Source organism: Lactuca virosa, chromosome 7, assembly GCF_052849685.1.
Source record: "Lactuca virosa cultivar CGN04683 chromosome 7, Lactuca_virosa_CGN04683_v6, whole genome shotgun sequence".
Lineage (NCBI taxonomy): Eukaryota > Viridiplantae > Streptophyta > Magnoliopsida > Asterales > Asteraceae > Lactuca > Lactuca virosa.
Window position 1 is genome coordinate 226,587,767 of NC_136432.1, and position 26,911 is coordinate 226,614,677.

The 26,911-nt window shown below is 36.3% G+C and overlaps 2 protein-coding genes and 1 pseudogene across 2 annotated transcripts; 2 read left to right on the plus strand and 1 right to left on the minus strand.

Moving 5' to 3' along the window:
* The first annotated feature begins 399 nt into the window (after positions 1-399).
* Positions 400-509, plus strand: LOC145127922 (U6 spliceosomal RNA; annotated as a pseudogene).
* Positions 510-11,688: 11,179 nt separating this feature from the next.
* On the minus strand, positions 11,689-12,435 carry LOC145127611 (uncharacterized). Its single transcript, XM_079062775.1, has one exon. It carries the CDS (start codon positions 12,433-12,435, stop codon positions 11,689-11,691), a length of 747 nt encoding a protein of 248 aa, XP_078918901.1.
* A 1,578-nt stretch (positions 12,436-14,013) lies between these two features.
* LOC145126161 (ABC transporter G family member 1-like) lies at positions 14,014-16,969 on the plus strand. The gene is made up of 7 exons (XM_079061563.1): positions 14,014-14,351; positions 14,604-14,683; positions 14,785-15,249; positions 15,342-15,428; positions 15,533-15,658; positions 15,853-16,047; positions 16,143-16,969. Exons 1-7 carry the CDS (start codon positions 14,048-14,050, stop codon positions 16,905-16,907), a joined length of 2,022 nt encoding a protein of 673 aa, XP_078917689.1. The 5' UTR covers positions 14,014-14,047; the 3' UTR covers positions 16,908-16,969.
* The last annotated feature ends 9,942 nt before the right edge of the window (positions 16,970-26,911 follow it).

A 26,911-nucleotide genomic window follows, 5' to 3' on the forward strand; every position in this document is an offset into this window, starting at 1 on the left:
GTGCATCATAAAAAAAGGTCTATAATAATCTCATAGATGATTTAATTAGTGAGAATGCATGATAATGACAATAGTTATGTAAGGTTGAACGTATTCACATTAACAAACAACATGTTTTCTTTGTCATTTTCACAGAATAACATTATCTATACGTCTGGACAATAGATATCTGTAACATCCCCCTATGGCACGTATCACAATATTGTCTGCTTTGAGGTCCCGACACTAAAACTTCTCAGGGGGTCACCCATGCTTAGATTGCTCTCGTCCGGGCACGCTTAACTGTAAGTTCTTATGGGATCTGCTGCCCTCACGACTTTAAAATGTGTTGTGACAGGGAAGATATCCACACTCCTTATAAGGAATGCTTAGTTCTCCTTCCCAGCCGATGTTGGATCAGGTGCAGCTAACCTGCCCATCATCCGATAAAACTAGAACGATATAGAAAAGATTAGCATGGCACCTGAGCAAGGATGACACGCACAAATCGATAAATGGTCTAAATTTTAAGGCGGGCATGTTAGCTCTACTTGATCCCACATTGGCTGGGAAGGAGAACTAAGCATTCCTTAAAGGCGGTGTGGATACCTTCTCTATCACAATGCGTTTTAAAGCCGTAAGGGCAGTAGATCTCATAAGAATTCTACAGTTAAGCGTGTCCGGGCGAGTGCAATCTAGGGTTGGGTGACCCCCTAGGAAATTTTCGTGCCGGGAGCCCAAAGTGGACAATATTGTGATACATGCGAGAAGGGGATGTTACAAATGGTATCAGAGCTAGGGCACGGACCGATGTGTTCGACGGGGACGTCGAAACCTATAATGGGGGGTGAAGGCGGGCATGTTAGCTGCACCTGATCCGACATTGGCTGGGAAGGAGAACTAAGCATTCCTTAAAGGGGGGGGGGTGGATGCCTTCTCTATCACAACGCATATTAAAGCTGTGAGGGCATCAGATCACATCAGAACTCTGTAGTTAAGCGTGCCCGGTCGAGAGCAATCTAGGAATTGGTGACCCCCTGGGAAGTTTTCATGCCGGGAGCCCAAAGCGGACAATATTATGATACGTTCCAAAGGGGGATGTTACAATATTCATCCACATTTGAACCTATCTCTCTCTCTCCCTCACTCTCTCTTTTTATCTCTCACTCTCTCTCTCTCTGTGTATATATATATATATATATATATATATATATATATATATATATATACACCCACACGCGGTGTATACCCGTGCAAAGTGCCGGTGACAATTAATATTGTTTCAATGAATGGTTTTTTTATTCAGAAAATGTTATTTGACTGTTTCAATGACTATACATTTTCTGGCTGATATGTTAGATAAATTTCATGCCCAAACTTTGGGCAAACATCATGACCACGTTAAAAAAGAAAAAATAATAATAATTGATGTTTCGTTCCTTAAATATTTTCGTTGATTATTTTTTCACCATAATTAGTTTTTGTTCATAAAAAGAAAAGTGGTTTATGCATAACAGATTTGTACTTTAAGTTATCAAGCATGTACCTCTTCAATTTCAAGAAAAATTAAATATGCTTTATAATATAGTTAAGATATATATATATATATATATATATATATATATATATATATATATATATATATATATATATATATATATATATATATATATATATATATATATATATATATATATATATATCAAGGTTGTAAAAATCGTTCGACGGTAGCTCGACGGTCGACTGGTGTTAAGGGATTAATTGGGGACCATAGATTATTAATAAAATATTAAAATTAATTAAATTTTAATATATCTTAAGAAAAACAAGTACTTCAAAATTAGAAAATAAGAAAAATTGTAATTTGGAAATTTGGAAATACGAAAATATGAACATTTTGGTATAATATTCGAAAATTTGAAAATTTGAAAATTTTGGAGTAAAAAAAAGTTGGTTTTTTTATTTTTTTTTTAAATTTTTTTTAAATTTTATTAAATTTTTTTGACTTTTTTTTTACTTTTGTTGACTTTTGTTGACCGATTAATCCTGCCAAGGCCGATTAATCCCGCCAAACTGATTAATCCTAAATTTCCGATTAATGCCCTAATCCTCCACGGTTGGAGAACGTCAAGCGATTAATCGCCGATTAATCACGATTTCTGCAACCATGATATATATATATATATATATATATATATATATATATATATATATATATATATATATATATATATATATATATATATATATATATATATATATATATATATATATATATATATATATATATATATATATCTTAGACTAAACTTCACAAATAGTCCCTGTGGTTTGTCGAAAATTGTCACTTTGGTCTAAAAAGGTTTGGACTAGCACCAGTGGTCCAAAACTTTCATTTTGTTGCGTCTTTGGTCCAATCTATTCTATTTTTTCAAAATGACGGATTTGCCCCTGTTAATATGATTTTCTCTTTTTTTTATTTGTTTTTCTAACTTTCAGATTAAAAAAAACAGAAAATAAAAATAAAAATCTCTCTCCCTCTCTCTCTCTCTCTCTCTCTCTCTCTCTCTCTGACGAACGCAATCCAAAACACATCATAGTTCAAAAGTTCTTCAAAGAAAAAAGTACACACATACAAAACAAACAAACTCATAAATCTGAAGCATTTCTAGAACTAAAAATCTGTAATCGATTTGTATGTATGGGATAGATCAAGAAACAAGAATATGAAATCGATTTGTCTTCAAAATTATTTCTGGAACAAAAAAACCCAGAAAATGAATATGAAATCATATGTTCTTCAAAATTATTTCTGGAACTAAAAAACCCAGAAAACAAATCTGTAATCGATTTGTGTGTATAGGATAGATCAAGAAACATCACCCATTTGACAGGATCCACAGGACAACATTTGGTTTCTCCCTTGAAATCTGATTGTAAGAAAGATCAGTAACCTGAATAAAAAGCAAAATCGGCTTCAACCCGCCATTAAAATCGATTTACAGCCAAATCGAGCTCGTTGTAAAGGTGGAAACACTGGAAAAAACGGCGATTAGATCTCGGCTATACGAAGAACTCGAACTCTTCATCACCACCATTGGAAACCCTAGTTGCGCCGCCTGTCCAAACCATAACGCCGCCATCAGATGAGAATAGTCTCCATGAAACCCTAGCCGTCATGAACATCCCAGATCTGTGTTTGAGGGAGTAGCAGATGAAGAAGAAGGTAGATGAAGAAGCACGGTTCGTCGGTGGATTTGAATCAGATGCACGAGAAGATGACTTCAATAAAATTGTTGTTAAAGTCGTCCTTGATAACTCTAGTACCAGAGAAGATGAATTCAATGGAGAGAAGCTTTGAAGCAGGTGATCTAGTGACTAAAGCTGCATATTTACGAGAGAGAGAGAGAGAGAGAGAGAGAGGAGAGAGAATTTTATTTTTATTTTTATTTTCTGTTTTTTTTAATCTGAAATCAGAAAAACAAATAAGAAAAAAGAGAAAATCATATTAACAGGGGCAAATCCGTCATTTTGAAAAAAATCAGAATAGATTGGATCAAAGACGCAACAAAATGAAAGTTTTGGACCACTGGTGCTAGTCCAAACCTTTTTGGACCAAAGTGGCAATTTTCGACAAACCACAGGGACCATTTGTGCAGTTTAGTCTATATCTTAACTATAGAATTAGACTAGGAAATAACTTTCCTTGTATAGGATCAAACCCCGTTTCTTGAGTCCTACTCAATTAGTCTTCCTTGTGTTCTACTTGACTTAGGAATTCCAACAACCGACCCCTAATTTCTAAGTCCTTCTAGAAATATATTTGATCCCAACCAAGGTCTTCATCTCCTTGAACTTTGTTCGGGCTAATGGGTTTGTCAGAATGTCTTCCTTCTATTCTTCACCGGGAATGTAATCAACCCCCACTTGTTTGTTTTCAACACAGTTACAAATGAAATGATATATTGTGTTTATGTGCTTACTTCTTCCATTAAAAACAAGATTTTTTGTGCTTACTGTTAAGGCTACCTTTTCTCGTGGTGTGTTCATGGTTTCGCCTAATAGATATTGAAGGCATAATGCTTGACATGCAGCTGCATTGGCTACCATGAACTTTGCCTCATAAGATGACAATGCAATTATATCTTGCTTTTGTGAACACCACATTATTGGGGATGACCCATAGTGAAATATAGAGTAAAATACACAAATGGTCCCTATGGTTTGGGGTAATTTGCATGTATGATCCCTAACTTATTTTTTTAACTCGGAAGGTCCCTACTGTTTGTTTTTGTTTCACGTTTGGTCACTGTCTTACTTAAAAAGACTATTTTGTCATAGAGTTTTTAATTTATTTAAATAAACACACCCCTAACCCCACCCACCTCACCTTACCTTAGATACCCTACCATTTTTCCGCGTTCCCCCTTCCATACTCGTTTCATGTCTGTGAATGACCCTCCTCCCGAGAAAGTTATCTACCATATTCTTCTCCACCACCATACATCCATTATCAAAGTTAAAACCATTGCATATCTGTATCTAAAATCAAATTTCAATAAGCCTTGACATAATATATAATATTTATCATTAAGAATTGGACTAAGATATATGATACAAATATTGAAGCATAAATCAGGTATGAAATTGGAGATCAAAATTGAAACAGAAGTTGAAACACAAATCATACATGGAGCACGAGTTGAAACTTGAATTTTAATTTATGTAGATACATTTGACATCAGACTAAAAATATTGAAATTAAACAGTCATGGACATAGATTTATGTAACAATACTTGAAATCAGACAAAGAAATTTATACAAAGCAACTGAATAGAACTCAACCAAGACCATAATCGGTAAGATTGACAATGGAGGCCGACGACGGTTGCTTGTCGATGGAGGCAGCTGGCGATTGCTTGTGATGGAGACCAGCGACGGTATACAACATTGATGACATGTGAGATGGTCAAATAGAACATGGAAACATAGGTATGTCATGTGTTATGTCTGTCCGATAAAGAGAGAGAGAGAGATCGGAGACGATGGGGAAAGCGGTGATCGGATGGTTTGCGTCATGAGTAATGTAACAACCCGAAATTTCAGAAGTTCAATGAAGGGCCAAAAGTGTAAATAAAATAAGGGACTCGACGATTAGGTCTGCTTACTCGCCGAGTCGGAGTGGGATTCTGTCGCGGTTTTAGTGGCCAACTCGCCGAGTCGGCGGCTTGGACTCGACGAGTTGGTGCTGTAGAGAGAAAACCCTAATCCCGGGGGTTGTGCCCTATATAAAGAACATTATAACCCACCCTTAGCCTCTTTACTACCCTTTTGAGATCCAGAAACCCTAAAATCGAGTGAGCCTCCATTAATAGAGAGAATAGAGCTTTGGAGGAGGAAATTTTGGAAAGGGGCTTGAAGATCAAGAGGCTTGCTGCAAAGGAGTGGTGTAGATCCGGGATCTACTTCAGTTGGAGCTTATATTGGAGGTAATAATTTGTTGCTTGGGCTCTTTTGCATCTAGATCTTTTATCATTTGAGATTTGGGGCATTTTTGGTATGATTGAGAGCTATTTCTAGTTACAGGCTTAGATTTGAGGTTGCTACCTCAGATCTAGGCTTGTGATGGTCCAAAATGTCATAAAGCCCCTGTCTAAGAGTTGTTGGTGAAGCCCCCTAGTCCTTAACCCTAGCCCTGGAGTGTTTTGGGCCTATATCTACTTGGTTTCACGTAAAGTTTGCCACTTTATGTGAGGGTTAGACTGTAGAAGAGTGGATTTATGGATTGGAGCCCCTGCATGGTTCGCAAAGCCACTGTATGGATTGAGAATTGGAGAGACTCGGCGAGTCACATGGGTGTACTTGACGAGTTGTATGAACATGTGCATGGACTCGGTGAGTTGGAAGAACAACTCGGCGAGTCTGTTGAAGATTGCCTTGGACTCGGCGAGTCTGGTCGCAAAACCCCAATCTCTTCTGGTTAAACCTCGAAGCAGTGAGTCGGGAGGTGACTCGGTGAGTTGAGCAGGATGGGACTCGGAGATCGTTGGACTCGACGATTCTTGGGGTGACTCGGCGAGTTGAGTCGTGTTCTAAGAGTTTTCAGAGTATAAGGACTCGACCTTCATGGGTGTTATGGTAATTGGTTATCTATGGCAATGGTCCATTGATGGCAATAGGTGTTGGGGTTTGGAGCAGTGCTTTGGGAGTGTGCTTTCGTGGTTCGGTTCTTCGTTTCAGGTGAGTTATCCTCACTGTACTCAAGGGTCTAAGGCACCAAGGTTGGCCCTTTGAATTGTTGTTTAGAGCTTGTTATGCTTATGTGATGATATGCTTGCTAGTATCCTGGTAGATAGGATAATGATATGATGTTATGCTCTGTTAGCTTAGTATCTTGGAGGATAAGGTAGTTAAGTGATGGCAAGTTTTGTTGGATCAGCGCCCTGGTAGTTGGGTAGTGGTTATATTTATAGACCTGTAGTTGGTCTTGCCTTATGTACGCTGGTAGGAGGTTACCTGTGGGATATGTATGTTGAGCAGTAGCAGAAGGTATTCCATCCCGGTAGGATGATAGGGCCCTAGTATGTTGGTTCTGTAGAGTGTTATGTGGTTGCCTGTTATGTATGCATGGTTGCTAGTGTAGGGGCATTCCAACCCGATGGTTGTGGGCCAGGAATATTCCATCCAGGTGGGATGATTGGACTCGTAGTAGGTTGGCATTCCAACCCGATGGTTGAGGGGCCTGGGGTATTCCATCCCGAGGGATGATTGGACCCATAGTAGTAGTTATTATATGTATATGAAGTGGGGCATTCCAACCCGATGGTTGTGGGCCAGGAGTATTCCATCCCGGTAGGATGATTGGACTCATAGTATGTTGGCATTCCAACCCGATGGTTGAGGAGCCTGGGGTATTCCATCTTGCGAGATGATTGGACCCATAGTAGTTATTCCATCCCGAGGGATGATTGGACCCATAGTAGTAGTTATTATATGTATATGAAGTGGGGCATTCCAACCCGATGGTTGTGGGCCAGGAGTATTCCATCCTGGTAGGATGATTGGACTCATAGTATGTTGGCATTCCAACCCGATGGTTGAGGAGCCTGGGGTATTCCATCTTGCGAGATGATTGGACCCATAGTAGTTATTGTTGTACGTATAGGTGTATGGGCATTCCAACCCGATGGTTGTGGGTCGGGAGTATTCCATCCCGGTAGGATGATTGGGCTCGTAGTATGTAGGCATTCCAACCCGATGGTTGAGGGCCAGGGGTATTCCAACTGAAAGGTTGATTGGACCCATAGTATGTTGTTCTTTGTTGTATGTGTATGTTTATGTGTGTATGGGTACTTTGGGGGAACTCACTAAGCTTTCGGGGTTCTCTCAGTGATGAAGAGGTGGGTGGTAAGGAGTGGATGAAGGAGATACTCGACTCTGAAGATAGAGGAGGGAGCACTTTCAAGTCTATAGAGATAAGGGCAGAGGATTGAGAATACGGGAGGTCGGCGATGATGATGAACAAGGATCAATCAACCAAGGGTATCGAGAGAACCAGTAAAGGAGTGGGACCCACATGCCTTTTTTTATTCTTACTTACAATAATAAATTAAAATAATATAAATAATAAAATTAATTAAAAACAAAATTAATAAGGACATAATAGTCCTTTATGTAAGAAAGGGACCAAACTCGTAACAAAAACAAATAGTAGGGACCTTTCGAGTTAATAAAATAAGTTAGCAACCAAACACGTAAGTTACCCCAAACCATAGGGACTAGTCGTGTAATTTACTCTAAAGTATATCACCAGTTGTACTCTTTTTGTGATCTGGATCAATATTGTGACTGCTGTCACTATAACTTACAAGCTTCTTCTGTCCAATCCTCTCATAGTTTAGTCCATGTGAATTTTCTGTCGTAGATACCTTAAAATTTGTTTGATTGTAAAACCATGTGATTCTCTTGGACTTTGCATATATCGGCTTATAACTCCAACCAGAAATGCCATATCGGGTCTTGTTTACAAGAGATACCTTAGACATCCTACTACCTTCCTGTATTGAGTTAGATCGATTTCTTGTTCATCTTCGGCCTTTGTCAACTTTCTTCCAGGTTCCATTGGAATGTGGTTTGGATTGCAATCATGTGAACCAGCTTCTTTTAGAAATGTCAAAGAATTTGGTTCACATGATTGCTTCATTGCATCTTCAACCGTTGCTGGTTCATCACTGGTTGGTAATAGAAGTTCATCTAGTTCGTCGAGTTCATCAAAATCAAGTACATAATCATGAAATCGTTTTGGGGGTACAATTGTTATTAAAGGCATTTGCATACCGGTCACTGTTTGTGTTTCCTGTTGTACTGGGTTTCGTTCATTATTTGTATTATTGGATGAACTCGGTTGATCTCCATCTCCTTGATCATTTTTTTCAGACTCTATTTCATTATTTTGATCTATCATATATGAGTCTTTGTTAGCTTCGATGTTTTGGTTGTCCCATGGTATCGTGAATGAACCCGGTTCTTCAATATTGGTTCCTACATTCTTATTCGAATCCCACCCTTTGGTTTCATCAAAAATAACGTCTCGACTTATAATTTTGTGTCATTGGGTTAAGTAGATGACAGGATTTCGTACCTGGTTCAGAACCAAGGAGAACAAGTGGTCTTGATCTTGCATCTAACTTCTTTAGATTCATAGATTTAGCTTTTGCGTATGCGAGGCACCCAAATATACAAACATTTTCTAAATTCAGTTTCTTTTTCTTGAATCTTTTGTATGAAGTTTCATAGCTAGGACTTGTGTGTACACACGATTTATCAAATTCGTTGTGAAACATCCCAAAAATGCAACCCGGAAATTTTTGTTTTAATATTACTAAAAACCTACAATATCAAATGCCATACAATAAAACCATGAATCGTATTTCTCAAACGCCATAGTGAAAGTATCCAATCAAACTAATGTCACTATCATATCAAACATCTAAACAAACTCCCAGGATAAAACTGTGGTGTGTGCCATGCCATCAACCCGAGCTCTTTCCCTTGCTAGCGGAAGTACCTGAAACAAAAACTGAAACTGTAAGCACGAAGCTTAGTGAGCTCCCCAAAACTACCACATACCATACAAACATATACACACATATTGGGCCTTGCCCACTGCATCGGACCGAAGTCCGGAAAGTGCATCGGACCGAAGTCCGGAACTAACCAGGGCCTTGCCCTCTGCATCGGACTGGAGTCCGGAAAGTGCATCGGACCGAAGTCCGGAACTAACCAGGGCCTTGCCCTCTGCATCGGACCGAAGTCCGGAAACTGCATCGGACCGAAGTCTGGAACTGAGCAGGGCCTTGCCCTCTGCATCGGACCGAAGTCCGAAATCTGACTGAACATAGCATAGCATAATCGTGACTACTAGCATGAACAAATATACTGCAGACTACATCGGACCGAAGTCCGGAACACATAACACAAAGACATGCTTGGATCACAAAGACCTCAAGCACACTGAACTACTGCATCGGTACGAAGTCCGAAACTACTGATAACTAAACGGGCCGGCATTGTGGCCGTAGACCCGTTCCTACTGGAAAGGAAACTCACCTCGTAACGCTGGCTACTGAGATGCTAAATCTGAAACTGGCTGACTGCTGCTCCGGAACTCCCCGGCTACAAATTTCCATAAACACTAAATCAGATACTGATAACTGTTCTCAGGGTAAAATGACTAATTTACCCTTGGTCCACGTCAACCTCCTGGTCAAAGTCAACTTTCAGTTGACCTAACTCGCCGAGTTGGGCCGCCAACTCGCCGAGTCCCTAACACCTTTTCTAATCCTCTACTCGCTTCAACTCGTCGAGTTTGGCAACAACTCGACGAGTTCTTCTCCCGCTCTATCGCTGAATCTAACATCATCTGAATCGCCGAGTTGTATGAACAACTCGTCGAGTCCTCCTTCATCATATGAACACGTCCAGACTATGACTCGCCGAGTTGTATGAACAACTCGTCGAGTCTGTTCTTGAGGAAAGAAGATTGCCTTGGACTCGCCGAGTCACGGCATGGACTCGCCGAGTCTCTTGCATGCATTCTTATACAGTCGATACTAGTCGATTTCAGTGCATCCAGTTCATAGATCTGGGCTTCTAGAGCTGGTTTTGCACGTAAAGTTTCCAACTTTACGTGCATGCACACAAAAATGGGGCTAAAACACCAAAATCATCCAACACTAAGCACTTAGGGTTTGGAATCAAGGCCATATATGCATAAAGGTAGCTATATTGAGTTCCTAGAACTCAATAACATCCAGATCTATGGTCTCCATCCTAAGGAGAGCTTAATCTCGAGCTTGAATCATATAAAGCTCCAAAAGAGGCATAAACAAGCATAAAGAGGGTTTAATGGAAGAATAAGCAAGGTGATAACTTTATTACCAGAATATGAAGCTGATAGAAGCTAACTCTTGGATCTCCTTTCTCTTCTATAGATCTTCTTTTCTTCATTCTCTTCTACAACTCCCAAGCTACCACAAAACACTCAAGCTCAACAATGGGGACTAGGGTTTTACAGAGAAATGCTCTAAAGGTGCTGGAGGCTGGGGTGGGAGGCTATAATGATGTTTAAATAGGGTACAAACCCTGGGATTTAGGGTTTCATCCAGACTCGCGGACTCGCCGAGTCGGGAGTAACCGACTCGTCGACTCGGCACGCTCAAACCACGTGCAGACCCGCTACTACTCGACGAGCTAGGGCTACTGACTCGTCGAGTAGCTTCTAAAACAAGAAGAATAATAATAAAAATGCGTACCAGGAACGGGGCGTTACACGTTGAGTGATTGACCGCTTCTCCCTACAAGTAGTTTGGAACTTTCATAGCCTTCATTATGCTTCTTGTGAGATCCTTAAGTGTCTAGTTTCTTCGTTCCACCACCCTGTTTTGTTGAGGTGTGTATGGTGCAGTAAGATGTTGTTTTATGCCATGTTGATCACAAAAATTGTGAAAATCGAGTGATCTGAATTCTGCACCTCGTTCACTTCGAAAAATCTTCGAAGTCTTTCAGTTTATTCTCCACCAAAGCTTTGAGCTTCTTGAAGTTTTCAAATGCTTCACTCTTTTCTTTCATTATATAAATCCACATGTATTGTGATAAATAATCAATTAGTGTGAAAGTATACCTGTTTCCTCTTATGTTAACTTGAGTAATTGGTCCACATAGATCACCGTGTACTAGATCTAATGGCTTATTTACTTTGTACTTCGTCATGGTGGGGAATGATTTCCTAGTTTGCTTGCCCACCAAGCAAGATTCACATAATTGATTCTCATGATTGAAGTGTGGTAACCATTTGACTAGACCTTTCTTTGACATTGATTTCATTGACTCGAAGTTAATGTGCCCAAGCCTTGCATGCCATCTCCACGTATTCTCGCTTAGCTTTGTGTGAAGGCAAATAGGAATTCTAATTGTCAATTTTATTTTGTAGAGACGATTTGGAGTTCATTGAACCTTCATAAGCAAGAAATTGTTTCCATCGTGCATCGTTAGATAATTGTCTTTAGTCCGAATTTCACATCCGACTTCTGTTGCTTGTCCAAGGCTAATGGTGTTAGTCTTAAGATCCGGTATGTAATAGATCTCCTTCATCAATCGTTGTTGCCCCGAATTTCCTTGTAATAGAATAGAACCTTTTCCTTTAATCTTCACACAAGATTTATCTCAAATTCTACCCGCCCAGTTATTCCTTCATCGAGCTCTGAAAAGAAGGAACTATTTCCCGTTATATGATTACTTGCCCCGTTGCCAATGTACCACACATGGTTTTCTTGTGAGTTATATCGAGACGGTACTAGTTTTTCTTCATTTAAGGACACGGTTTCATGAAGGAATACCATTGCATCATTATCTCCGTTCTCGATAAGATTTACCTCTTGTAACTTTTGGAGTCGTTCGGGATTTTGAGATGAAAAGTGACCCGGTTTGTCACATCTACAATAAATAATTCTATAATGATCTTTCTTTTGTTTATATTTTCGCACCGTAACATTAGATGAATGTGAATTTTTGACATTAGACGACCCTCCATTTTGGTTGCCTTTTCCTTTGCCATTTGAACCCTTCCATCGTCCCTGAATGTTATCTTGATTCTTTCGATTATGTTGGTCCTTTTTAGTGAACAACAATTTTGATTGATTGTTATCCCTAGAATTATCATCGTTCACTTGTTCTTCATAAGTTTTTAGTCTTCCTAGTACATCTTCAAATCCATTGGCATTGAGATCTAATACTTGTTCAAGTGATGGAACAATATGTATGAACTTAGATCGTGGTAAGGTTTTAAGAAATTTCTTTATGAGTTTGGATTCTTCTATTGTTTCTCCTAGTGTTGCTGTTTTTGATGTTAGTGCGGACAACTTTCCAATATAATCATCTATTGGCTCAGTCTCCATCATCTTGAACTTATCGAAATCGAACATGAGAGTTTACAAGCGGATTTCTTGAACACGTGCTACTCCTACATGCCTAACCTTGATTGCATCTCAATGTTTCTTGGTAGTGTCTTGATTGCCTGTTTGAATAATCAAGCTTTCCGGAATCGACTGGTACAATAACCCCATGATCAAATCATTTTTCTCTTTGTTGGTGGTGGTTCCCGGGTCAATTACTACACAAGCTTTGTGAATCCTTAGCACTACCTTTATCATCATAGCCCAAACTATGTAGTTTGTAGCTGTCAAAATATCGAGTAATGAACGAAGGTTGCTACGATTTCCTTTGATAACACTAGATTCGAGGACTCACCCAACATGGTGATTACTCAAATAAAAGAAAAACTCGAAATCGGAGAGATTGAAAGTATTGTTCTTTCAAGCCTCAAAGCATAAAAGCGGGATCAATTGTTATTTAATTTTCAAACTAAAGGAGTTTAATCGGCAAATACTCTTCAAATCAAATTAATCGTGAACACTATTCTATCGACCAAAAAAAAGCGATGATCAGATAATGTTTGATCGGCCAGGGAAATCCACGCAGAAACGATAAATTTGATTACAAGATTTCTGGTGTAATCAATTCAAATTGAGAGAAAATGATGACGTCAATTGAGAAAATATTTTGTCGTCAATACGTGAACTGCACCAAAAACTTTTGCGACCGGCACTTTTTCTATCGTACATGAATCAATCCAATCGTAGGTGAGATCAACACAGAAAAATCAATTGTCGGTATAAACCATTTACCGACAAATCCTTTTTTCGAACACCACAAATCAGGAGGTCCCACTCTTCTCCTGATGATGCCTTGGTCTGTCGCAGGACTTATGTATTGAAATCATATAAACACAAAATAGATTGAATAACTCTCCAATTTATCGAGAAACTTAACTCAAAACTCAATATGTTTACAGTATAGATACATAACTCCTTATCTATACATATATATAAGCCTAGACAACCAAACTTGTAGAATTAGAATAGAAAACAATTTTCCTTGTTTATGATCAAACCCCTTACTTGACTCCTATTCAATTCGTCTTCCTTGTGTCCTACTTGACTAAGGATTTCCAACATGATCATCGTCGCCTTGTACAAATAAATATATAAGATCACCAAGAGAATAACATGAATGTCATGATGCTTTGTCAAATACAAAATGAATAGATGAAATTTTGTTTATTTAAGAGAATTTTTAGGATTATGATCCTTGATTTTAATTTGAATAAACCAAATTGAGATATTTTTCTAGCATCATAATATATACATTTCATCAAATTGGGATATTTTTCTAGTATCTTAACATCGTAACATCACGACGAATATTGTTATAACGATATCGTTATCGTTATAACGAAATAATTCATTCAACTAAAGCTCTTGTGTGGTCAATATTTCACATGCATTTTGGTATATATGTATGGCGGCAATCATGACACGTGGTTACCTTAACCTTTTATATATACTCAACAAATACTTCGTTTTTAACAAGCAAAACTCTCTCTCTCTCTCTCTCTCTCTCTCTCTCTCTCTCTCTCTCTCTCTCTCTCTCTCTCTCTCTCTCTCTCACATGGAAAATTCTGCTTACCTAGAAACACAGAGTCCCCAGGAGGTGGAGATCACATTCCTTGCACCGACACTACAATGCCATGAAGGAGTTAGACGTACCACTTGCAGTAACAGTGAAACCAAATGTAACACCAATGGTCTCTCTTTGACATGGAACGACTTGTGGGTTACAGTGCCTGATGGAACAACTGGTGGGCACCGGTCGATACTTCAAGGTGTTACAGGGTATGCTAGGCCTGGGGAGATCCTTGCTATCATGGGTCCTTCGGGCTGCGGCAAATCCACCCTACTTGATGCCTTGGCAGGTGTGCATAAATATATATATATATATATATATATATATATATATATATATATATATATATATATATACGAATTCAACTATTCAAGAAAACCAGAACTCTATTAAAAACATATATAGTTCTCTCCATGCATCTCACGTATAGCAACAAAATGCAAACTTTTAATCTCTTCCGCAACGAACTAAAGACATTATGATCAATAAGTAATAGATCCTATTTTGAGAAATAAGTGTATAATTAATATTTTTCATGCAGGGAGACTAGACTCAAAGACTAGTCAGAATGGTGACATTTTAGTTAATGGATTCAAGAAAACATTAGCATATGGAACATCTGTAAGTCCCAATACTTAAATATCTATCTTTTTATCATCTACTTTCATGGTCTCATTTTGAAATGATAAAATGGGATTAAATTATATACATATATGATGCAGGCTTATGTGACCCAAGACGAGTCACTCATCCAAACACTTACTGTCCGAGAAAGTGTATACTATTCCGCGCAGCTCCAACTACCAGATTGCATGTCAAAAGCCGAGAAGAAAGAGAGAGCTGAAATCACGATAAGAGAGATGGGCCTTCAAGATTCCATGGACACTAGAATCGGAGGGTGGGGAGCTAAAGGCCTGAGTGGAGGCCAAAAGAGACGAGTTAGCATCTGTATTGAAATCTTAACTCGCCCTAAGCTTCTCTTCCTTGATGAACCAACAAGTGGTCTTGATAGTGCTGCTTCATATTACGTGATGAGCAGAATCGCAAAACTTGATCAACATGAAGAAAGAACAATTATCGCATCCATTCACCAGCCTTGCAGCGAAGTCTTTGGGCTTTTCCATAATCTCTGCCTTCTTTCTTCTGGAAGAACAGTTTATTTCGGGAACGCTAGCTATGCGCAGGAAGTAAGCACATGTTCAATTCTATCTAATCTTTTTTCATTGAACAAACGTAATTTCGAAAATCATGAGCTAATCTTATCTTTGCTTTGACGCAGTTTTTTGCTTTGAGTGGTTTCCCTTGCCCCAGTTTCCAAAATCCTTCTGATCACTTTCTTAGAACAATAAACAAGGATTTTGATGAGGTATATTCTTTATAGAAGTACTTTCGGCTAATTTTCATAACTGGGTATATGGTTTGTACCTATTATTTTATAGTGATTCGAAAGACCTTTATTGAAATTTATAGGATATCGAACAAGGTTTGTCTGGAAGGAAACCTGCTGAGGAAGTGATTAATACCTTGATAGATTCATACAAATCATCTAGTACTTACCAAGAAGTTAGCAATGGAGTTACTGAAATATGCAAGAAGGTGAGCTACAACACAGATTTAATACAAGTAAAAAAGAGTTGTCCCATTCTAAAATCCAGATTTTTCAACTTGGTTTGGCTAACAGTAAAAACAAAAAAATTCAAAAAATTGTGGACATTTAATTATTATAGATTGATAGGTTTGTGGTAACACAACTATTAAGTTGAATATATAACTTCATGGCATTTTCTCAGGGAGATGGAGCACTTGATAAAAAGAAAAATCATGCTAGTTTCTCAACTCAATGTTTTGTACTCACGAGGAGATCTTTCATGAACATGCATCGCGATCTGGGCTACTACTGGTTGCGCCTTGCTATCTACATAGCATTGTCGTTAGGTCTTGGAACACTCTTCAATGATATTGGCTCAAACTACAGCTCGATTCAGGTGAAAAAGCAAGATTCCTTTATCTGATACAACTATATGATCGTTCTAAACCATGCACGATTGATTTTAATATATGTATGGATAAAAACATGCAGGCTAGAAGTTCGATGCTGATGTTTGTGGCCTCTTTTTTAACATTCATGGCAATCGGTGGATTCCCCTCGTTTGTGGAGGACATGAAGGTCTTCGAACGTGAAAGATTAAATGGACATTATTCAACCGGGGCATTCGTTATAGCCAACACGCTATCTTCAACACCATACTTGTTGCTAGTATCGGTGATTCCTGGGGCATTAGCATACTATCTAACAGGACTTCGTGAAGGATTTGATCACTTCGCTTATTACACATCCGTACTGTTTTCTTGTATGCTGCTAGTTGAGAGCCTAATGATGATTGTCGCGAGTATTGTTCCAAATTACTTAATGGGAATCATAGTAGGAGCGGGGATCCAGGCCTTTATGGTCTTAGGTGGCGGGTTCTTTCGCTTACCCAATGATTTACCTGATCCTTTTTGGAAATACCCATTGTATTACATTGGATTTCACAAGTATGCTTATCAGGGACTGTTCAAGAACGAGTTTGAAGGAGTACAGTATGTATATAGTGAAGCAGGAATGGAAAAAGTCGTGGATGGAGGGTATATATTAAGAGACACATGGCAAGTTGAAATGGCCTACTCAAAGTGGGACGATTTGGAGATCATATTAGCGATGGTGGTGATTTCTCGGTTTTTGTTTTTCGTTATAATAAAAATCGTTGAGAATGTTAAACCTGTTTTAAGTGGTTTGACGTTTGTCGCTCCCAAGAAGCAGATCACGCAAGTAATGGTGAATCCTCTTACGACACCTTCGCATTAAGAAGGGCGGCCTTAAGATTTGTAGGTTGTATCTGAATTTTCAAGAAGTCAAATCTTATAACTTTTGCTAAGTGACGTTTAGAATATGGGAAGTATCTGTAATAATGTTTCATACAATAATATATATATTAATATTAATATGTAAGCTATTTGTACTAGTAGTTTATTCAATAATATAAATTTGGAAAAAAAATGATTGTATAGCCAAATAATTTGATTTACAAAATATACCAATGAATATATTACGATACTACAATGACATAAGTGTAGTAATTTGTTCATTTGTTCTTTTAAAAGCATGCTAATTCTTAATTATAACACCGCATTTAAAAAAAAAAAAACATAGGAGCTTGTGGCAATAAATTAAACAAATTGCAAAAATTCTTTGTTTGTTTTGTGTTTCATTGTCATTGGCCTAAGACTTCTGATCTTTCAGACATGTGAACCACATCAAAATGCTAAGCACGAAGACTATTAATACAGTTTATTCAAAAGAATATCATTAAGATCTAGATACAAATACAATGGCATTGGTCATTTAATCATGTCAAATCAACTTTTTCGACTAATCTTCATCAATGCATATCAACATTTTTCAGCAGGCGATAATCAGATCAGAGTCTGCAAGTTGCAACATGAAAAAAACAAATTAAACACTCCTACCAAAATTTATAAATGCATGACCTTTAGGTAAACTTAACAAAACTCAAGTATAACCTCTTTGAAAGGACATACAAATCGAACAAAAAATAACTTTAGCTACGAACATTACTAGAAACATGGTTTTTAGCGACAGACTAATCCGTCGCTATTCTGTTGCTAAAGAACATTTGCGACAGATCAAAGACAGACTTGCTCCATTGCCAATTTAAGCATGGCTAATGACTAAGCGAGGGATTTAGCGACGAATTAAATTTTTCTTGCGACGACCATAGCGACGGAATATCCATCGCAAATTGGTCACTTAATATAGTTATTTATGATAATGGCGGCAAAATTTAATGACAATATACCGTCGCTAATCCCTAGCAAATCTCTATATCTGTTTTCTAATCCCGTAGCTAATCCGTCACAAAAATTTAAGATGTGATTGTTTTCCTTTCCATCGCTAATCCCTTGCAAACAAATGATATCAGGTTTTTTTTTTTTTTTTTTTTTTTTTTTTTTTTTTTTTTTTTTAGTCTAAAACAAAAAAATACAAACATCAAATATAATTATACAATCCCAAACCAAACATTAACATTTAAATACCAAAAACATCCAATACAATCTAAAACCAAACATTAACATTAAATACCAAAAACATCAACTATCAAAGTTTACCAAAAACATCCAAAAACACCTAATATCAAAGTTTAACATTGCTTGATAACTTGCGCCCGATATTAGGATCGGAATGGAATTGGATTCCAATTCACGTTTAATCCCATGGAATTAGGCGAACCAAGTTCCACTTACTTTTTCCTGCAATGGAAGGAATGAAAATACTATGTTTGAATTGGTCTTCAGAAATTATCAGTCACACCAAAATTAACAACTCATTTAGCATTTATAAAAAAAAAAAGATGCAATATTTTTAATTAAAAAGGAAATTAAAGAACTAACCTGGTCTCTAGGACTTTCCATATGCCCTTCTTTGATTGCCTGTAACTACCTTTATCAAGACATGTACCACAAGAACTCTGAAAGTGACATCAATTAAAATTATGCACATGTTATTTAAAGGTTTTATCCATGAAATATTATTTTATAAAACTAAAATATGCCTGAAATCAATCATTTCGAGGAACTTGTTTTGGTATTTGTTGCCTAAAACCTACATGTAAATAGAGTCATAGAAGAAAGAACAGAGAACTTGGACCCTGTTTGGTGTGCATTGGATTGATGTCAATGAGACAAAATTTGCAATTTTTGTCCCATTCGGGAAGGTAAAAAAGACAGAAATGTCCTCATACTCATCATCGAAAGTTCCACCTGAACAAAAAGGTCCTAAAGATGAAACATCATCCAATCAATGTCAACCATGTAGTTTGAAAGAACAGCAATGAGCACATTCCCCTAATAAAAATACAAAAGTTGTAAATCAGAAAACCTATCACTAAACCTCATAATAACACAATAAAAACCAAGTCCACATGATTTAGTGATTTCAAGACCAAAAATCCATTGGACAATTGTCAATATATATTTTTTTGGGAAGTAAATTTCGATATATTTGAAAAGAATACCTGAATTACATCTGCAATTGATACAAAACTAGTATTAGCCCGAGCTTGAAATTGCGGATTGCCTCAGGGTTCTTTGTATATTGGGTTTCATCTTTGTACATAATCTACATACTAGTTCTTTGTACAAAACTAGTATGGCTTCATTCAGTTCGGGTTGTATGTAAAAGAGGAATACATAATTCATATAAATGCAATAAAATGACCGTTTTACCCTTCTTAGTTATGTATGGAGTAAGTGCTGATAGACAAATACTGTTTCTTTTCTGGTCTCAAACATTCCTTGTCAACTTAACCATTTTTTACAAAAATGCAGTTATTTTTTAGGTAAAAAAATGGGAAATAACTTACATGAATCTTGGTAGTAGTCTTTAGATCAAGGAAGGATTTGACTGTGTTCCACCTAAGCCTAAACCCAGAACATAAACTGATTCAGCATTGACCTAAAAAAACGAGAAAATGGAAGTGAAATAAAAAAAATATAAAGATGTGTAAAGAAGCAGACTACAAGTCTCCCAAGCATGTGAATTGTGATGCATTGACCTGAAGTTTTTTGTAGATATCCAAAATTTCCAATTAATGGAAAGCATGTCTTACAACTGATTTTTTATATTGATTCAATGATGAGATTGCATACCCTCCACCTGTAAAAGAAATACAAGATTGTTGGCCAAATTACAATAATATCCTTCAAATTTATAACTAGTTTACTACCACCAATGTTTTTGTAAAGTACAAAATGATAAAGAATAATTGCAACCAAGAAAAGGACCCTTATGTTATCTCCAAGTGAAAAGAACTCGGCAAAATATCTTATTAAAAAAACAAGACATTCAATGGAGAACTTCTAACCGGATGTACCATTTCCGTCCTTCCTCTAGTAGTGATGTAAGAGTAAATATATTTGTTTCATATCCCTGTAAAGTATGTAGATTATATAAGAATGGTGTTATATGTGTACTCATAAACATTATTATGAGTAATTTGATTTCATACCAAGGCCAACAATCACCATCTAATTGCTTGTAAATAATATATGTAATCATCACTGTTTTTAATCACATTGTCCTTCTAAAAACAGAAGTCCTATCTGCAAGAATAAAACAATTGACACTTTAAAGTGCTTAAAGAAATTGCAAATCATAAAAAAGTAAACTTTATCCTTAATGTGATCTTGAAGAACCAAGGACATAAGTATATGGAAAATTACCTCTGGGGTTCTTTCCATCACACTAAGAGTTGCTAAAATTGTATGTCTACCTCTCTAGAGTACAGAAAACACCTATAACATGGAGGGGCAATATCGGAAAATGAACATGATATCAAGTTACCAATATTATGATTATCTTCTTGCAATCTTGCTTGTTTAAGTAGCCCAATCTTTGAAGCAAGAAACATACTTTAAGCATGTAATTTGGCTTAATAATTACTATTGTGACAACCAAAGATTGTCTAGTATGATGGTTTGTATATGTCATCGATTCTAGGATCCATGATTGAGTCTAAAGAGAGGGTATCATCAATTAATTACAATGTATGATTCAGAGAAACTAAATTTACTTTCATTAGGAGAAATGAATATGTACCTTCATATGGGAATCGTAGTTTGAAGTATCACAAAGCATGAAAACAAAGAAGACCTGAATTAGGCATTATAATGCAGTTTGTAAGAAGTAACAAAATAAAGACAAGACATCTTTTAGCAATCTAGTTGGGGTAGGTTAAGATGAAATTCGTAATAAATTACCAAAGAGGCATATACTATGAGTGTTTGGAACATCAATATATAGCTTTATTTAACAATGATTTCTTAAAATACATAAGTATTTGATACTAAAGTTTATTGGTAAAAGATTGGAAGTGGCTTCTTTTTCTTGATCGGGTGTAAGGATGACCAAGGTTTCTGGTTCCAGAAAACTTATATATAATTATATATTACCATCATATTATGAAATGAAAAACCTTGTATATAAGGAATTATCAACTTCACAATTGAATGAAATTCAGAGGGATAGTTTTTCAATCTTTTGGTGCAGGAAACAAACTTACAACAAGTAGTTTTTTCGAGCTCTTGATAGCCATTTTAAGAACTTCCAGTGTCTCTTGATGAAATTCAGTGTCACCAGAAGCAAAATCAAACCGTGCAACTACACATACAAAAAGAAAAATATCAGAAAGTATCAGTTAAGACACTTAAGACAGTATATGAAGCAATACATAATCAAGTTCATTATAGAAAACTTGTCAAACTAATGAATGTAATTTCAGTTCATCTATACAAGTTCAATCAGTTTCCCTAACATAAACAGGATAAACAAAAAGCAAAACCCTCCAAAACCAGAGATGTATTTCCACTTGCGTCATCATATGACAAGCAACTGAGTGAGATGCTTAGATATTTAAATGAATACAATGGAAATATCTTAAACTGTAAGAAAACGAAGTTCTAATAGAGAATTGAATCTTCAAAGTTAACATAAAATCCGGATAAAGTCAAAATTCAAAATTTTGACACATTTGACCCCGAAGTTAAAAGGCATCTTCGATAAACCCGAGGTAGTTCTAAATCCTGAATTAAACAATAGAAAGTGAATATCACCTAACATACGAGCTTGAAGGCAGCTCAAAATCATTTCAACAGATCGCGATTTCGGTTCAGACGATCTTCGTCATGGCTGGAAAGAAGCTCTAGACAACAGTAATCAAACAGGCGTCTCATTTAGATTTACGAAAAGGTTGAAAAGGAAACTAACAAGAAAAAACAGTCTCAACTTTTCCAATAACATCTAATATAATACTGAAAATTAATACATAAAACCTCTGGCAATGTCACAAGTTCGAAATTCAAGCAATCAGAGACACGATTACTGAAATATACTGAAAATATTTTGACAAGGGAGCTTACAACAATAAAAAGAAAAAAAATAATACATTGTAATTGTAATGGTTTGACTTTGATCCTTACAGGTTTAGAAGCCACTTACACACTACTAGAAACCAAAATTAGAAGCTGATGAAGGCTCCTTGAGATTTGCTCGTGTTTACGATCGAGGATAAACCAACAGATTGAATGGTGTTGGCAGAGGAAAAAGTGAGTCAACGAGAAAGGCAGATGGACAAAGAGGAAAGCAAACGATGATGTGATTTTTGAGGTCTTCCTATACTTTTCAAGTATACTTCAAAGAGGGGCGATGCAGGTGGACAGTGGTGGAGGTGATTTTCCGGGAAGAGGAGTGATTTCAGTGAACAGAGATTCGATTAGGGATTTGGGATGAAATTGTTTATAACTTTGGGAAGAAGATAGAGGGAATTAAAACAAAACGGGGGAATGAAAAAATAAGAAAAAGGAAAGCGGGAATGAAAATAAAAGGAGGGAACGGAAAAAGAAAGCAAAGCGGCGAATGAAAAAAAAGGAGTTGTCGATTTTCTGCGAGAGATTGGCGAAGGCCCAAAAAAAAGGCGTGTGATTTTAGTAACCCGTCGGTGTTCCCTCGCTAGGAGGTTTTAATTTGCGACGGATTAGCCGGGAAACGTTTTTTTGTCGATAAATCCTTACAAATCTGTCGCTGATCCCTCTCTAAAATTCTGCAAGTATTTTGTTTGAAATATTTATGCGTTCCATCGCTGATCCCTCGGTAAGCCGTCTCTAATTTGCTACAGATAGAATCCGTCTCTGAATCCATCGCTGAAGGTCAGGTTTCTAGTAGTGGAAGTTATAATAACACAAACTACCATGGGATGTTGTTAAACCCAATACGTACTTTTGATGGGTTTTCTAGCATTCAGTACACACTAGATATAGCAGCGAATATGAAACCTTATGTGTACATGCACCCGAAATAATTTAGGTTTATTCTATTATAGCAACCTGATTATGAAAAACAATAAAAAAAATTCTGAACTCTTGATCTTCTCAAGACCCCTTGACTGAGATCTGGTCAACCATATTTTTTTTTGGATGAAGAAGATACATTAGTTGAAATTCTTTTTTTGCTGCACACCCAAAACTCCAATAGAATAACCTTAAAGTAAACTAGGCAGAGAGTCGATTCACAAACCCAAAAGTGTTAGTTTTCGTGTCCACGAAGAAAGGGGAGGAAGAAGGATGGCGAAAATCAAGCTAAGGTGTAAGAAGAATGAAAATACCTAACACCTTATTTATAGCCTCAGATCCTTACCTTAGTTTCATCTCCCATTCCATTTGAGATATAGTGAATTAGAATTTTGTGTCTCATCCCATGTGGGATGGAGTGATTTTCGAATTTCTCCTTATCCTTAAGGGTTTTGGGACATATCAATTACTTAACATTTAACGGATTAATATTCAACCCTTTAATTAGTTAAAATTACTTAATTAATTCCAAAAACAATTTCAGTTAATTTATTAAACTATAATAATTAACAAAGTTATTTTCTTATATGTGTTTTTGCTCAATTGGGTCATGAGTACAACTCAAAAGAACTCTATTATTATTAGAAATATTATCAATAGTTAATAACATTTGACACTCTTTCCAACAGTCACCCACTTGGACAAGTCATCAGCTCAACGAGGTCTAATATTTTTCTAGTAATCCACAGAGAGTTAGTCATCTAATGCAACTGTTGAAATTTGATCTAATCAGGATTCAACGCTTAGATAAGTTATCAACTATTCTTTTGTTCTAGATATTTGTATGAATCTGAGACATGAATAAGTGTCAATTTGAGCGTTTAAGATTATCTTTCCCAATAAAGATTTGTGACGAGTGACGACTACATCCGAATACTAAATTGTGCACGTCAATTTTAGTTAGGACTCGGCCAGGTACATTAGATGTCAACACCAAATCATCGAGTGGTCCACAGATATCGCCTTTTCTGTTAAGGTATAAGGAGCAAACTTTCACCACATAATGTTTTTCTACTCGTCATATAGCACATAGTCATACCCATTATGACTACTAGTTACGAATAGGGTTGGAGCATACCAATGCACAACAGACTTGTAAAGAAAAACCCATATATATATATATATATATATATATATATATATATATATATCATTTTGAAGAATAAGAGATATTATCATATTAGAATTACTCGTGACTTTATCCATTAATTAATCTCAATTGCAAGTTGTTATATACTTCAATCTCCATTAAGTACTCATGAGCATTAACACAATCTCAATGTTATGTCCAATACCTCTCTACAATCCACTAATGCTCATGAGAATCTTAAATAAATTACTTACTTTTAAGAATATGATTGAATGTGGAGGTTTGAGTAAATTAATACATGGGAAGTGGGTTCTAACCATGCAAAAATGGGACACAATGATAAGCTAATGAAATGATTGATCTTCATCATTTGTTCAGATCTCCACTTAAATCTCCAAATTAGATAAAGAATTATACTTCTTACGTTCCTAAATCGAAAACAACCTAAACTATATGTACTCAAGCAAATTATTTTGCAAATCTAATCCCTCTTGACTATGTCTAACTTTCATACTTGGTTAATTACATTGGCTTAGGTAATGGATCGACAAGATTATCTTCCGATATGATACAATTGACCATGATGTCTTTATATTTGAAAAACTATCAAATGTGATGGTACTTAGTAAACACGCATCATGTGAGCTTGTGTGACTTGGGATTCATACTTGAGGTAAATTCACCCTAGTAGTCACAAAAAAACTTCAAAATGACAACTAATGATTGATTTTCAACACTAATATTACTAATGAATCTCTGTCAAAAGGACAACTAGTGATTGAATTTCAACACTCATGTCACTAATGAATCTCTTTTAGTTAAATAGTTTTCGTTACAATTTAACCAACAACAATATACTCTATGTTTTTTTTAAATCCACTATAGTGTATGACTTGGTACTCATTCAAGCTAATACTTCACCATTTAGTAAAAACACAAATTCTATAACACCCGAAGATTTGGGCTAGTCAATCAAGACATACTAAGCATTGAAAATGACTTTTTGATAGAATGTTATTTAGGAAAAATAACCATAACCAAATTTATAGAGTATGTGACAAGGATTCCATACATATAAGGAACTCTAAAATGAGACTTCAAGTGAAGAAGTTATGATCTTCCGAAGTTTCGCGTTCAATTACTATGTCGTAAATAATGAATCGGAGATAGGTCGCTTATTAGCCTACACAATCGAAATGAAAGTCATAGTAGTCGTTAAACTGAGAACGGGAATATAGAGAATACTCAAATCTGACTTCGTAAGAGCAAGTTATGGTTTTTCAATGTTTCAGCGTAAAAGTATACGACTCAAAAACCGAAGTTGAATTCGGTTGATTGTTAGGAAAAACAATCTAACGAAGAGTTGAAGATCTCGTCCATACCTATCCATCAATATAAAGACAATCAAGAATGGATATCGTAAGGTAGATTTATGATTTTTATACGAACTTTAACTGCCTAAGCCTGTAAAAATATAACTTTAAATACAAATTCAAAATTAGCCAACATAGTGTAAATGAAAGTTGTAGATCTCGTGAATAGATATGTGTGGATATACAACCCATCAAAAATGGAGCTCATATGAAGAAGATATTAATTTTCTAAGAAATCAAAACTTTTCACGCTCGTCCGCACGCACAGACAGCATTCGCGGCACGCACAGACCCCTTCGGACCAAATGTTTTTTCCCTATAAATAGCCCTTCGTATATGCTCCTCAAATCTCACCCCTACAACCTCTATCTCTCGGTTCTCCCTCCTGTAGCCCATTTCCCTTAGTTTTCTTGTAGTCGGCAAAGCCCTGTGACCCCCTGAAGTATCCAACCAGTAGTAGCTATCTAGTAGAAGCTCCCGGTCAGAGTTTTGCCTACGTAATCCACGATTTTCATTAGACTACTCTGTAAGTGAAGCTATGCTTATTTATTTTAAGAATAACTTTTAATTATTGTCATAGTCATTATTATGAACCTATAATTAAAATTTATCAGTGATTCCACATCATTATACTGATTGATCTATAATAAGAATGATGTATAGGTTGAATTTAGTGAGGTGTTTAAAGTGGGATTTCCAAACAGTATACTCTGTATACCAAACGGACCCTACCCACGATATGATCATACCTAGTTGTTCCTTACTTTATAGATCTTGATGTAGACATTGGGATTACTGAGGAGTCTAGACTATAATTATTATAGTCACCAAGATTATTAAACTAGACTAAGACTTAATGCTTTATACGTCTAGGTCTCTTTGGAAATGTGAAGCGAAGCGATGCCGAATTTTCCTATCACCCAGCTAAGTCAGGTGAGTGCATTGTCCCTTTCATGAACATGATTTTAATACAAGTATTAAATATCTGCTAAAAAAATTATATGTTAACTATGTGCCTATTGCCTAAAATATGTGTTACAAATTTATATGTTTATATACAAAGTGCGAACCAAATATGGCTCTATATGTGTTATAGTATACAAATAATATTATCACATGATAATAATAATAGATGTATTATTTGTGAAAAATATAAAGGTAATATAAATACTCTATGTTAATATTAAGGTAGGGTTGTATTACATAGAATAAGTATTTCAAGAAAGATAAGTCGAATAATCTTTCCTATTAGGGAAATAAGACTTACAAATGATGCTTAGTGCAATGAAGTTTGAATAGTGGGTAGCATTTTGTGAAGGGTATATACATGGGTGTTGGTTCTAGTTCTATTTATGTAACATCATCATTAGAAAACAATACTAGTCCTTTCTTTGTTTCCTTATTTATTTCTATTTTACACCAACA